General features: G+C 40.5%; 1 protein-coding gene across 3 annotated transcripts in view; it reads right to left on the bottom strand.

Moving 5' to 3' along the window:
• Nucleotides 1-13316, bottom strand: part of LOC135504738 (transient receptor potential cation channel subfamily M member 4-like) — a 108806-nt gene that overhangs the window by 19713 nt on the left and 75777 nt on the right. For all 3 annotated transcript variants that reach the window (XM_064923560.1, XM_064923559.1, XM_064923561.1), the window contains 4 exons: nucleotides 8692-8824; nucleotides 1798-1972; nucleotides 1393-1558; nucleotides 976-1157 (listed from right to left, as the gene is read on the bottom strand). In XM_064923560.1, coding sequence (XP_064779632.1) covers nucleotides 976-1157; nucleotides 1393-1558; nucleotides 1798-1972; nucleotides 8692-8824 — 656 coding nt within the window. The remainder of the gene's footprint in view (nucleotides 1-975; nucleotides 1158-1392; nucleotides 1559-1797; nucleotides 1973-8691; nucleotides 8825-13316) is intronic.

Here is a 13316-nt window from a genome sequence, read left to right on the forward strand (position 1 = left end):
ACTGATTATTGTCTGAGAGAAATTGATGATAAAAAGATTGTGGGGGCTGTTTCGTTAGATTTCAGTGCGGCTTTTGACATAATGCTGCCGGAAAAAACGTGTGTGTTATGGCTTTACACCCCCTGCTATACTGTGGATAAAGAGTTACTTGTCTAACAGAACACAGAGGGTTTTCTTTAATGGAAGCCTCTCAAACATAATCCAGGTAGAAGCAGGAATTCCCCAGGGTAGCTGTTTAGGCCCCTTACTTTTAAAATCTGGCTTTGAGTAAAGCCAGTGTGGCTATGTATGCGGATGACTCAACACTACACACGTCAGCTACTACAGCAACTGATATGACTGCAACACTTAACAAAGAGCTGCAGTAGCAAGGAATAAGTTTGTCCTAAATATTTCCAAAACTTAAAGCTTTGTATTTGGGACAAATCATTCACTAAACCCTAACCACATCTCATAATGAATAATGTGTAAATTGAGCAAGTTGAGGTGACTAAACTGCTTGGAATAACCCTGGATTGGAAACTGTTATGGTCAAAACATATTGATACAACAGTAGGTAAGATGGGGAGAAGTCTGTCCATAATAAAGCGCTACTCTACCATCTTAACAGCACTAAAAACAAGACAGGTCCTACAGGCCCTAGTTTTGTCACACCTGAATTACTGTTCAGTCGTATGGTCAAGTGCCACAAAAAAGGACTTAGGAAAATTGCAATTGGCTCAGAACGGGGCAGCACAGCTGGTCCTTGGATGTCTACAGAGAGCTAACATTAATAATATTCATGTCAATCTCTCCTGGCTCAAAGTGGAGGAGAGAGTGACTTCATCACTGCTTGTATTTATGAGAGGTGTTGAATGCACCAAACTGTCTATTTGAACTACTATTGCTAATTGCCCCTTTAAGCAATCGAGTTCTTATAGTGATTGTAAGGATATAAAAATTCCTTTTCAATGAATACCTGGGTTAAATTCTCACCAAAATGGAGGATCTTGACCGAGGGTACCTTGCGGATGTATCTCTTGATAAATAGGTGAACGTGGGAGAGGATAATGAAGGGGGGAGCAAGGGAGGGCCGGGAGTGGTACTCCACAATCAGGTTGTAGCGCTGGAACTTCCAGTAGGTGTCGCTTTGGCCCTGCACCTTGGAGAATGTGTAACTGTGTGAAGAGGGGATGAAGAGAAAGGATTCATAATTAACATAATGTGGTACACAATTGACAAAAGACGAGGCATTCTATTTAGCTGAAAATTATAGTAAAAATGTCAGTAAAAATTATATTAACAGAATAGATTTATAGGAGACTGAAGATTCAGGGAGGTGAGAGGGAGGGAGAGAGAAATAAAGGAGAGAAGAAAGATAGAGAAAGAAGGAAAAGAGTGTCCATCCTTTACCTGAACATGGCGATGAGTAGGTTGATGAGCAGGATGTTGGTGACCAGTAGGTAGATGACCAGTAAGACAATCACTAGCCAGTTAGCATAATGGCTCCTGCAGGGCTCCGCGCCTCCCTCGATCAGCGTCACATTGTCAGTGCACTCTGTGTCCCACTCCTTCCTCACTACAGACAGACAGACAGAATATGGAGGACATGAGTAACAGAGGTTTGTAGACTTTTCCACACTGATCTTGTCGAAAAGTTTGGCAGCTTTGAGTTGGAAAGCATCACATAATTTGTACGGGACTTACACACACACACACACACACACACACACACACACACACACACACACACACACACACACACACACACACACACACACACACACACACACACACACACACACACACACACAATACCATCTATTTCCTCCACTGGGACCTGTCCGAATATGTGCAGGTACGGCCTGTAGAACACGCGCCGGAAGATCCAGGCGGGGCGAGGGTCATAGGAGTACAGCAGTGCTTGATTGGCCACCCCATATGCCATAAGCCACACACCAAGGAAGAAGAGGAAGAAGAAGATATCCTTCATCTATAGTAGAGCACAACATTTAACATGGATTAGAGTGGAGGCTCCTCAGAGGAGGAAGGGGAGGACCATCCTCCTCAGTGAAATTTTAAGATAAAACTATACTAAATATAATCACGTCACCAAATAATTGATTAAAACAACTTCAATAACACTCTCTGGGGTAGCACCACGGTATAGCCGCAGGACAGCTAGCTTCTGTCCTCCACTGGGTACACTGACTTCAATACAACATTTAGGAGGCTCGTAGGCCTCACCCCCTTCCATAGACCTACATGGTAATTATGAACACTTCCGGAGGACGACCTCCAACCAATCAAAGCTTTTGCAGTATGAACTGACATGTTGCCCATCCAATCAAAGGATTAGTATCAGAGAATGAACCTAGTGTGTTGTATTGGGGTTGTGCTGCAGAGCATTATGGGGGCGTAATATGTGTTGAGAAGCTTGGTGAGTTGGTGACAGGATAGAGATTGAAAAGTGATAGCATTTTGGGGATATTATTCAATTCAAATGAGTTTCTTCAAATTACTGGAGATAGAGGACGTAGATTATAAATAGTTTCCTTGTTTTAGAACTTTATTCTTGTGTCCAGTTAGTGCAATTTATTTGAAAAAAATGCTTTGCGAACTTCAGTAGCAGTAGCTACCAGCTTGAGTGTGCAGTTTTCGCCGCCAACACTACCGCAAATTTTGTTGACATTTTTGTTGAAGAACCCCTTTCATTCTCTGGGGTGCACGGAAAAGGTGCGAATTAAAACCGAGGGTCGACCTCTGCCTGAGATCAGTTTCATGAAGAAGGGTGAAAAGGTGAGGGAGTTCATTACCAATTTGTATCAAAAGTATAGTTGGTTAACAGGGAGCCTTTAACCAAGCTGCCTGCATTGCTGGCCTTGCCTGCTTTTTAGAAAGTCTTGGGCGAAAGGGGGGTCAGTGACCCGAAGAACATCAATCATTCAGCTAACCGGAAAAACAAAAGGAGGGAGCATATAAATTCTGACATCAGATTCATGCTTCTGGGAAAAAGCTGCATCGAACATGACAATGGTCTGCGTATTCAAACTGCGTAATACAACAAGAAAGTAAGAAGAAACAGGGATGTTCTCAAGAGGCTTATCAACACCACTGCATTTTTGGGCATGCAAGATTTGGCTTTTGGAGGACACGATGAGGACAGTTCCACTAACAAGGGCAACTACAAGGAGCTTGCAGAGGTAATAGCAGGTTATGATGTGTTACTTGCTGAACATATGGAACTTTCGACTGTCTTTTCCGGGATCTCGAAATCAATTCAAAACTACTTGATAGTTTCCATCCCATCATCCATTAAAAGTTAGATTAAAGAGAAAGGTTGACTCAGCATATTTCTTCGCACAGGCTCAAGTAGGCTTTCCACTTTCCTCCGGTATTTATTTAGCAAAGATGATAACACAATCACCCCAGACAGACAACAGCAAAAACTCATTACATACAGTTGAAGTCGGAAGTTTACATACACCTTAGTCAAATTCATTTAAACTCAGGATTTCACAAATCCTGACATTTAATCCGAGTAATAATTCCCTGTCAGTTAGGATCACCACTTTATTTTAAGAATGTGAAATGTCAGAATAATAGTAGAGAGAATGATTTATTTCAGCTTTTATTTATTTCATCACATTCCCAGTGGGTCAGAAGTTTACATACACTCAGTTAGTATTTGGTAGCATTGCTTTAAATAGTTTAACTTGGGTCAAACGTTTTGGGTAGCCTTCCACAAGCTTCCCATAATAAGTTGGGTGAATTGTGGCCCATTCCTCCTGACAGAGCTAATGTTTAACGGAGTCAGGTTTGTAGGCCTCCTTGCTCGCACATGCTTTTTTCAGTTTTGCCCACAAATTTTCTATAGGATTGAGATCAGGGCTTTGTCATGGTCACTCCAATACCTTGACTTTGTTGTCCTTAAGCCATTTTGCCACAACTTTGGAAGTATGCTTGGGGTCATTGTCCATTTGGAAGACCCATTTGCAACCAAGCGTTAACTTCCTGACTGATGTCTGGAGATGATTCTTCAATATATCCACATAATTTTCCCACCTCATGATGCCATCTATTTTGTGAAGCGCATCAGTCCCTCCTGCAGCAAAGCACCTCCACAACACGAAGCTGCCAACCCCTGTGCTTCATGTTTGGGATGGTGTTCTTCGCCTTGCAAGCTCCCCGCTTTTTCCTCCAAACATAACGATAGTCATTATGACCAAACAGTTATATTATTGTTTCATCAGACCAGAGGACATTTCTTCAAAAAGTACGATCTTTGTCCCCATGTGCAGTTGCAAACCGTAGTCTGGCTTTTTATGGCGGTTTTGGAGCAGTGACTACTTCCTTGCTGAGCGGCCTTTCAGGGCTCGTTTTACTGTGGATATAGATACTTTTGTACCTGTTTCCTCCAGCATCTTCACAAGGTTTTTTACTTTTGTTCTGGGATTGCTTTGCACTTTTCCCACAAAGGACGTTAATCTCTAGGAGACAGAGCGCGTCTCCTTCCCGAGCGGTATGACGGCTGAATTGTCCCATGGTGTTTATACTTGCGTACTATTGTTTGTACAGATGAACGTGGTACCTTCAGGCGTTTGGAAATTGCTCCCAAGGATGAACCAGACTTGTGGAGGTCTACAATTTTTTTTCTGAGGTCCTGGCTGATTTCTTTTGATTTTCCCATGATGTCAAGCAAAGAGGCACTGAGTTTGAAGGTAGGAATTCAAATACATCCACAAGTACACCTCCAGTTGACTCAAATTATGTAAATTAGCCTATCATAAGCTTCGAAAGCCATGACGTCAATTTCTGGAATTTTCCAAGCTGTTTAACTTACTGTATGTAAACTTCTGACCCACTGGAATTGTGATACAGTGAATTATAAGTGAAATAATCTGTTTGTAAACAATTGTTGGAAAAATGACTTGTGTCATGCACAAAGTCCTAACCGACTTGCCAAAACTATAGTTTGTTAACAAGAAATGTGTGGACTGGTTGAAAAACTAGTTTTAATGACTCCAACCTACATTGAGGGAAAAAAGTATTTGATCCCCTGCTGATTTTGTACGTTTGCCCACTGACAAAGAAATGATCAGTCTATAATTTTAATGGTAGGTTTATTTGAACAGTGAGAGACAGAATAACAACAAAAAATCCAGAAAAATGCATGTCAAAAATGTTATAAATTGATTTGTATTTTAATGAGGGAAATAAGTATTTGACCCCCTCTCAATCAGAAAGATTTCTGGCTCCCAGGTGTCTTTTATACAGGTCACGAGCTGAGATTAGGAGCAGACTCTTAAAGGGAGTGGTCCTAATCTCAGTTTGTTACCTGTAAAAAAGACACCTGTCCACAGAAGCAATCAATCAATCAGATTCCAAACTCTCCACCATGGCCAAGACCAAAGAGCTCTCCAAGGATGTCAGGGACAAGCTTGCCTACGGATTGAGGGGAACGGCACCGCAGTACCTCCAGGCTCTGATCAGGCCCTACACCCAAACAAGGGCACTGGTTCATCCATGGCCTGCTCGCCTCCCTACCACTGAGAAGTCCAGTTCCCGCCAGCCCAGTCAAAACTGTTCGCTGCTCTGGCCCCCCAATGGTGGAACAAACTCCCTCACGGTCAATCACCACCTTCCGAGACACCTGAAACCCCACCTCTTCAAGGAATACCTAGGATAGGATAAAGCAATCCTTCTCACCCCCCTTAAATGATTTAGATGCACTATTGTAAAGTGGCTGTTCCACTGATGTCATGGAAGAAACAAATGACTTAAATGTAAATGTAAATGTGATTGTAGACCTACACAAGGCTGGAATGGGCTACAAGACCATCGGCAGCTTGGGTGAAGGTGACAACAGTTGCAAGATGGAAGAAACACAAAAGAACTGTCAATCTCCCTCGGCCTGGGGCTCCATGCAAGATCTCACCTCGTGGAGTTGCAATGATCATGAGAACAGTGAGGAATCAGCCCAGAACTACACGGGAGGATCTTGTCAATGATCTCAAAGCAGCTGGGACCATAGTCACCAAGAAAATGGTAACACACTACGCCGTGAAGGACTGAAATCCTGCTCTGCTCCCTCTGCTCAAGAAAGCACATATACATGCCCGTCTAAAGTTTGCCAATGAACATCTGAATGATTCAGAGGACAGCTGGGTGAAAGTGTTGTGGTCAGATGAGACCAAAATGGAGCTCTTTGGCATCAACTCAACTTGCCGTGTTTGGAGGAGGAGGAATGCTGCCTATGACCCCAAGAACATCATCCCCACCGTCAAACATGGAGGTGGAAACATTATGCTTTGGGGGTGTTTTTCTGCTAAGGGGACAGGATAACTTCAACGCATCAAAGGGAAGATGGACGGGGCCATGTACCGTCAAATCTTGGGTGAGAACCTCCTTCCCTCAGCCAGGGCATTGAAAATGGGTCGTGGATGGGTATTTGTTACGGATACAGGTATCCTGTGTGGGTGTGTGTATCCTGTGTTCTTTTCTCTCCTTCTCCCCTCACAGGTGAAAATCATCACTCCCCAATCAGTCACCAATCAATCATCAATCAGTAGACACACCTCCTCCTGTTTCCTACCCAATCACAGTTCATTTCCCATGGTTTAAAAACCCTGTCAGTTGTTTGTCTGTAGATCGCTCTGGTTCACCCTCTCCTACTATGTCTCTCTATCGCTCTTTATGTATTGACCTATCTTTTGTTTGAGCACCTCCATATCACTTTGTCCTCACCTGTAAGTATTGTTTTTGGTTATGGTGTTTGTGTTTGTTTGCTGGTGGGAAAAGGGGGAACAAAGACAAGTCGCCCATGGGCATACACTACCCCTGGTAAACTTTGTTAAAAACACTAGTTAGAACTGGGCGGACCACCCACTGTATTTTTGGTTAGTTAGTTAGCTGTTGTTGAAATAGGCTAGTCTAGCTTAGGGGTGTTTTGGATGCTTATTTTTTCTTTCCTTGGGTCCAGCTCAGCCCCTTTTCCTGACCCCCCCCCCCCCCCCCCATTACTGTGTGTTTTCTAATAAACCATGTGTTTGACGGTAATTTAGTTGTCTGTGGTTATTTCGTTCTCACTTGTACTTTGTCACTATTATAAATTGCATGAGTTATGTTACGGGTCCTGTTACCTTCCCCCCTAGACTGTCGGGTCAAAAGGGATTCGTAACAGTATTCCAGCATGACAATGACCCAAAACACACGGCCAAGGCAACAAAGGAGTGGCTCAAGAAGAAGCACATTAAGGTCCTGGAGTCGCCTAGCCAGTCTCCAGACCTTATTTCCATAGAAAATCTGTGGAGGGAGCTGAAGGTTCAAGTTGCCAAATGTCAGCCTTGAAACCTTAATGACTTGGAGAAGATCTGCAAAGACGAGTGGGACAAAATCCCACCTGAGATGTGTGCAAACCTGGTGGCCGACTTCAAGAAACGTCTGACCTCTGTGATTGCCAATAAGTGCTTTGCTCCCAAGTACTAAGTCATGTTTTGCAGAGGGGTCAAATACTTATTTCCCTCATTAAAATGCAAATCAATTTATAACATTTTTCACGTGCATTTTGTTTGACATTTTTGTTGTTGTTATTCTGTCTCTCACTGTTCAAATAAACCTACCATTAAAATTATAGACTGATAATTTCTTTGTCAGTGGGCAAATGTACAAAATCAGCAGGGGATCAAATACTTTTTCCCCTCACTGTAAGTGTATGTAAACTCCCGACTTCAACTGTAAATGTTGCAGCAGCCTTAGAGATCTGACATGGTGTATGGGATGAAAACAAGATTTTTTTCAGTTTGATTAACTGTAGCCTCTTAATAAGAACAGCTGCATACAGTCTATGTGCACTGTCCATTTGGTCAGGGTAACTAATTGGTAATGTTATAGTCCATTCTTTTCAGCAGAAAATGTGAATTTGATCAAATTTGGTGCATATTAGGCTGCTTATACATTTTCAATCCAAAATGATTAACTGTAATTACTCTATCAACATAATAGTGATGGCAATTTTTTATAAGGTCTACAGTTGCAAACATGCATAAAGCAAGCGCAGCCCTGTGAGTTCTATTGTCTATCAGTTGTCTGTGTCTGGGTAGAGGAAATCCCCCTCCTAATCTGGTCTAAATATAATTAATATAAACAAGTATAAAGTTGCTGCAGTTTGACAAGGTTTTTTCCTCCTCCAGGGCCACAAGTTTTTTTCAGTTTTTTTTTAAAACAATGTGACCTGATTAGGAAAAACTGGTCCCATCATAGCCCTTATAAAACCTTTTACAACTGATTAATCATTGCCATGCATTATAGGGCCCAGAGTTTTACTGGTTAGGATAATAGACGTTCAGAAGGGCACGCAGTAGGGTAAACGTTTTGCGACGGAAAATATAAATCTGTGTTCCTATTGGACACGTTGGTATGATGGTCCCACAGTGTTAAATGAGAAAAGGGCAACGTTTCTACCCAACAAGGGTCTTTGCTAAGACCAGTAAACATTCAGGAGCATCATACCAGTGTGCAGATTTATATTTTTTGGTGCATGTTATCCTCTCGGATCAAACACCTGAGATAGGATTTTATGGATGTGCTTATCTTCACACCTCAAACCACTAATTGGACACGTTGCCTTTCCATTCCAAAGTGTTTTTTTCAAATAACTAAACACAACCCAGCTATAGTCATGTCTCATTTTGTTGCTTCAGTAAGTCTCACCATCTTGCCGACGATGATGATCTTTGGCCCCAGTTGTTTGTGAATGGCGAAGATGTGGATGAGATGAAGTGTGAAGACCATGTAGTCCACACACAGGACTGCTCGGCCAAACTCATAGGACCACTGGAACATTCTGACCCACACATGCACACACATGCATACATACACACAAATACACACAAAGACAGACAGTGACACACACAAACAAACATATACGTTAAGTATGCACATGCACACAAACACACACACAGTAGAGCAAATGTAAGTATATTAGGGTCTTTCTATAAATAATGAGGCCAATGTGTGACATTGGGATCAACATTTCTGAATAATTTGAACAACAAAATAAAAAAGATTTTCATGCAGTTCCACATGTGTACTTAGAGGAATAAAAGTGAATATATGCAAATTGACCCATAACTCCACCTATACAACAGCATAGGCCTAGGACTATACATCCGTTAAAGCAGGGTTCATAAAGACATTGGCAAGTCAAAATCAAAGACTTTCAGGGACTTTTTCAGGCACTTAATTGTAATTTTCAAGGATCTCAATGTTATACATTTGTATAATTTCTATACTTGTACATATTGGGCCTAAAATAGAACACCTTCCCCAAAAAAGCATGCAAAAAGTGTAAAAAAAAAGTTGGCCATTACCACTTTAAGAATCTTTGTTTTTTGGGGGGAGGGGCTTGCCCTAAAATATGTAAGAATAATGTGGACATTGCCTGACTAAATGGCTGCATGCATGACGATTTTTCTGTAGCCTATGTGGCAGGCGCAGGCATACATAATAAAGCCATGAATATCGGTAGCATTAAATCGCACCATTTGAATCTCACCTTCACTGTTTATATAATGATAAAGTGAAGAAAGACCAGGTTACTTTTTCAGCGGAAGGATTTGTATTGGAAAGCAAAGTTGAAGCCAACATTAGATGTTGTCGACCTCATAATAACAGCATGTGGTTTTAAGCAACAGAGAAGCATGACACCCTTCAATTGAAGCGGCGGGAATCAAATGAAAGTGGCCAAATCACAGATAATTATAAGGGAGCAGCAGAATTTATAAACTGCCTTTATATTTATAAATTACACAGTCATTTCACGCAGGTAGGCCTATTCCAGTACTTGCATTTCTAAGCTCCAAGCACCTTGTATTGTTAAAAATGCATGCCCCTTGTATTGTTTAAATGTGTCATGTTATTTCATTACCAGATGATACTGTGAATAAGGCCACTAGGCTATGAAATTTGTTGTAATTACATCCAAAATCATTTGTAGGAATAGCATTGGGTGTTGCGCAATACTCTATCTACACAATTGTGTACACTAGACTTGGTGTCAAAGCCGAGGCACAAAAACATATGAAAACATGAACACAATACCTTGATGCTTTCTTTCTCTGTTAAATCTAATGAGACCTTGCTGTAAATCAAGTAGACAACAACAGATGACCAACATCAATTCACTAGGGATATTAGATCCAACAAATGAGACACCAAAATATTCCCTTTTCCAGCACTCGGGCTGTTGCATTGCATGCTCTATCACAACATCTGTTCATCACTTGACTGTCATTTAGAAAATGATTTGCTCGATCAGATGATGTGTGAAAATGAGAGCATTCCGTATTATTCTGTACATAAACCGGACACTCCATTTACAATAGTATATACTACATTTAGTATGGTATGTATTAATTTGTGGAGGTTCATCACCCATTTTGTATATCTTACGAATTACAATTCATATTATATGTAACAAATTTGCTAAAAGTTCAATATGTTACGAATTTGCCTAGTGTATTATGTGTTGCGAAATCTAGCTAGTTAGCTAAGGTTAGCTACGCTATGGGTTAGGATTAAGGTCAGGGTTAAGTTTAAGAGGCTAAAGGGTTAAGGTTAGGGTTTGGGGAAAGGTTAGCTAACATGCTAAGTAGTTGCAAAGTAGCAAAAAGGTAGTAAGTATTTGCAAAGTTGTCCGTGAGGAGATTTGAACTTGCAACCTTTGGTTTGCTAGACATTCACGTTATACGCCCACCCATCCACCCTACTTCCCTTTTTGCCTTAACTTCTTATGGCTGCAGGGGCAGTATTGAGTAGCTTGGATGAAAGTTTCCCAGAGGTGCCCAGAGTAAATAGCCTGCCCCTCAGTCTCAGTTGCTAATATATGCATATTATTATTAGTATTGGATTGAAAGCACTCTGAAGTTTATAAAACTGTTTGAATTATGTCTGTGAGTATAACATAACTCCAATGGCAGGCAAAAACCTGAGAAGAAATCCATACAGGAAGTGAGAAATCTGAGGTTGGTCGATTTTCAACCCAGGCCCTATTGAATTCACAGTGGGATATGGATAAAGTTGCACTTCCTAGGGCTTCCACCAGATGTCAACCGTCTTCAGAAACTTGAATGAGGCTTCTACTGTGTTGTGGGCCTGAATAAGAGCTGAACGAGTCAGGTTACTGGCAGAGAGCCATTTCCTGGTCACGAGCATTCCACATGATATCGACCTGCGTTCCATTGCTTCTCCATTGCTTCAGGAATTCTTGAAGATTTATAACAACACCCTAAAGATTGATTCTTTACTTTCTGAGCGCCGTCTCAGATTATTGCATGGTTTGCTTTTTCCGTTAAAAAAAATTGAAATCTGACACAGCGGTTGCATTAATAAAGAAGAGGTATATATATAATTCCATGTGTATAACTTGTATTATCATCTACATTTATGATGAGTATTTCTGTTGAAACGATGTGGCTATGATGTTTTGGAACTAGTGAACGTAACGCGCCAATGTAAACTCAGATCTTTTTATATAAATATGAACTTTATCAAACAAAACATACATGTATTGTGTAAAATGAAGTCCTATGAGTGTCATCTGATGAAGATCAAAGGTTAGTGATTCATTTTATCTCTATTTGTGCTTTTTGTGACTCCTCTCTTTGGCTGGAAAAATGGCAGAGTTTTTCTTTGGCTTGGTGGTGACCTAACATAATCGTTTGTGATGCTTTCGCTGTAAAGCCTATTTGAAATCGGACATTGTGGTGGGATTAACAACAAGATTACCTTTAAAACGTTATAAGATACATGTATGTTTGAGGAATGTTAATTTTGAGATTTCTGTTGTTTTGAATTTGGCACCCTGCACCTTCACTGGCTGTTGTCATATCATCCCGTTAACGGGATTGCAGCCCTAAGAAGTTGTTTCAGTAACTGTCTTATGTAACCATAACAAACTTAACATATCCTACTAATTTGAGTGTCACGTTTACTATGTTATGTCTAGTCTATGAGACCAGGCTGGACAGATGGTTATTTGTAGGGTGGATGGTTGGGGTAGATAGGTGGGTGTGTAACACAAAACCAAAAGGATGCAAGTTTGAATCTCAACGCAGATAACTTTAGCATTTTAGCTAATTATGACTAATTACTACTTTTTAGCTACTCTGCAACTACATTTACATTACATTTAAGTCATTTAGCAGACGCTCTTATCCTTAGCATGTTAGCTAACCCTAACTTTAAGTGTTTAACTAACCCTTCCCCTAACCTTAACTCTTTATTCTAAATTCTAACCTTAACCGTAACCCTTATCCTAGCTAACCTTAGCCAGCTAGCTAGAATTCGTAACATAACATATGCTCTGCAAAATCATATCATATTTTATGTTTGGCAAATTCGTAACATATTGTATGTTTTGCTAATTCATAACGAATTGGAATTCTTAATATAACATACGAAAAGGGTGGAGATCCACAAATGAATGAGTGTTGGACTAGTAAACAAAAGGTTGCAAGTTCAAATCCCCGAGCTGACAAGGTACAAATCTGCTGTTCTGCCCCTGAACAGGCAGTTAACCCACTGTTCCTAGGCTGTCATTGAAAATAAGAATTTGTTCTTAACTGACTTGCCTAGTAAAATAATGGTAAAAAAATATCATACTAAACAGAGTGTCTCAGATTTACATACAGAATCATATGAAATGCTCTGAGACCAGGTTGACCAGGCTGTCTTATGTAACCATACCAAATGTAATATATCAGCTGGATCCAACATGGATTATTCATAATTATTGAAGAACCATGGTAATGACAGTATCTATTTAAGTTTTCAGTATTAAGGTTGGTTGACTCTTTCTGTTAGAAGCATTCAATTTTGCAATCACATTTTTTATTTTGGACTTGTGTGTCCATTAAAACTGTTTTCACCCCTGTAACATAAGGAGACACGAAATGTTACGTAGTTACACTGTATTTCTGAGATCTCTTATACAAAAAAACTGTCTGACAGCTAGATCCAGGATTCGTACAGAGTTAAGTACAATGTATTATTTAACTAATTAATGCTTAATATATGATATAACGACAACTTACACTGCCATAAAAAAATCTGATCATTATCGATGACAGCTGTAAAAAGTTGTCCAGTGTGGTAAATCTTCACTGCTACCATAGTCGATAAAAAATACCCATTACTGTCACACCCTGATCTGTTTCACCTGTCTTTGGGCTTGTCTCCACCCCCTCCCAAGGTGTCACCCATCTTCCCCATTATCTCCAGTGTAATTATAACTCGCTTTTACTGTTGCCAGTTAGTTTTGTTCTTCAAGCCTACCA

This window comes from Oncorhynchus masou, chromosome 18, assembly GCF_036934945.1.
Source record: "Oncorhynchus masou masou isolate Uvic2021 chromosome 18, UVic_Omas_1.1, whole genome shotgun sequence".
NCBI classification, from domain to species: Eukaryota; Metazoa; Chordata; class Actinopteri; order Salmoniformes; family Salmonidae; genus Oncorhynchus; species Oncorhynchus masou.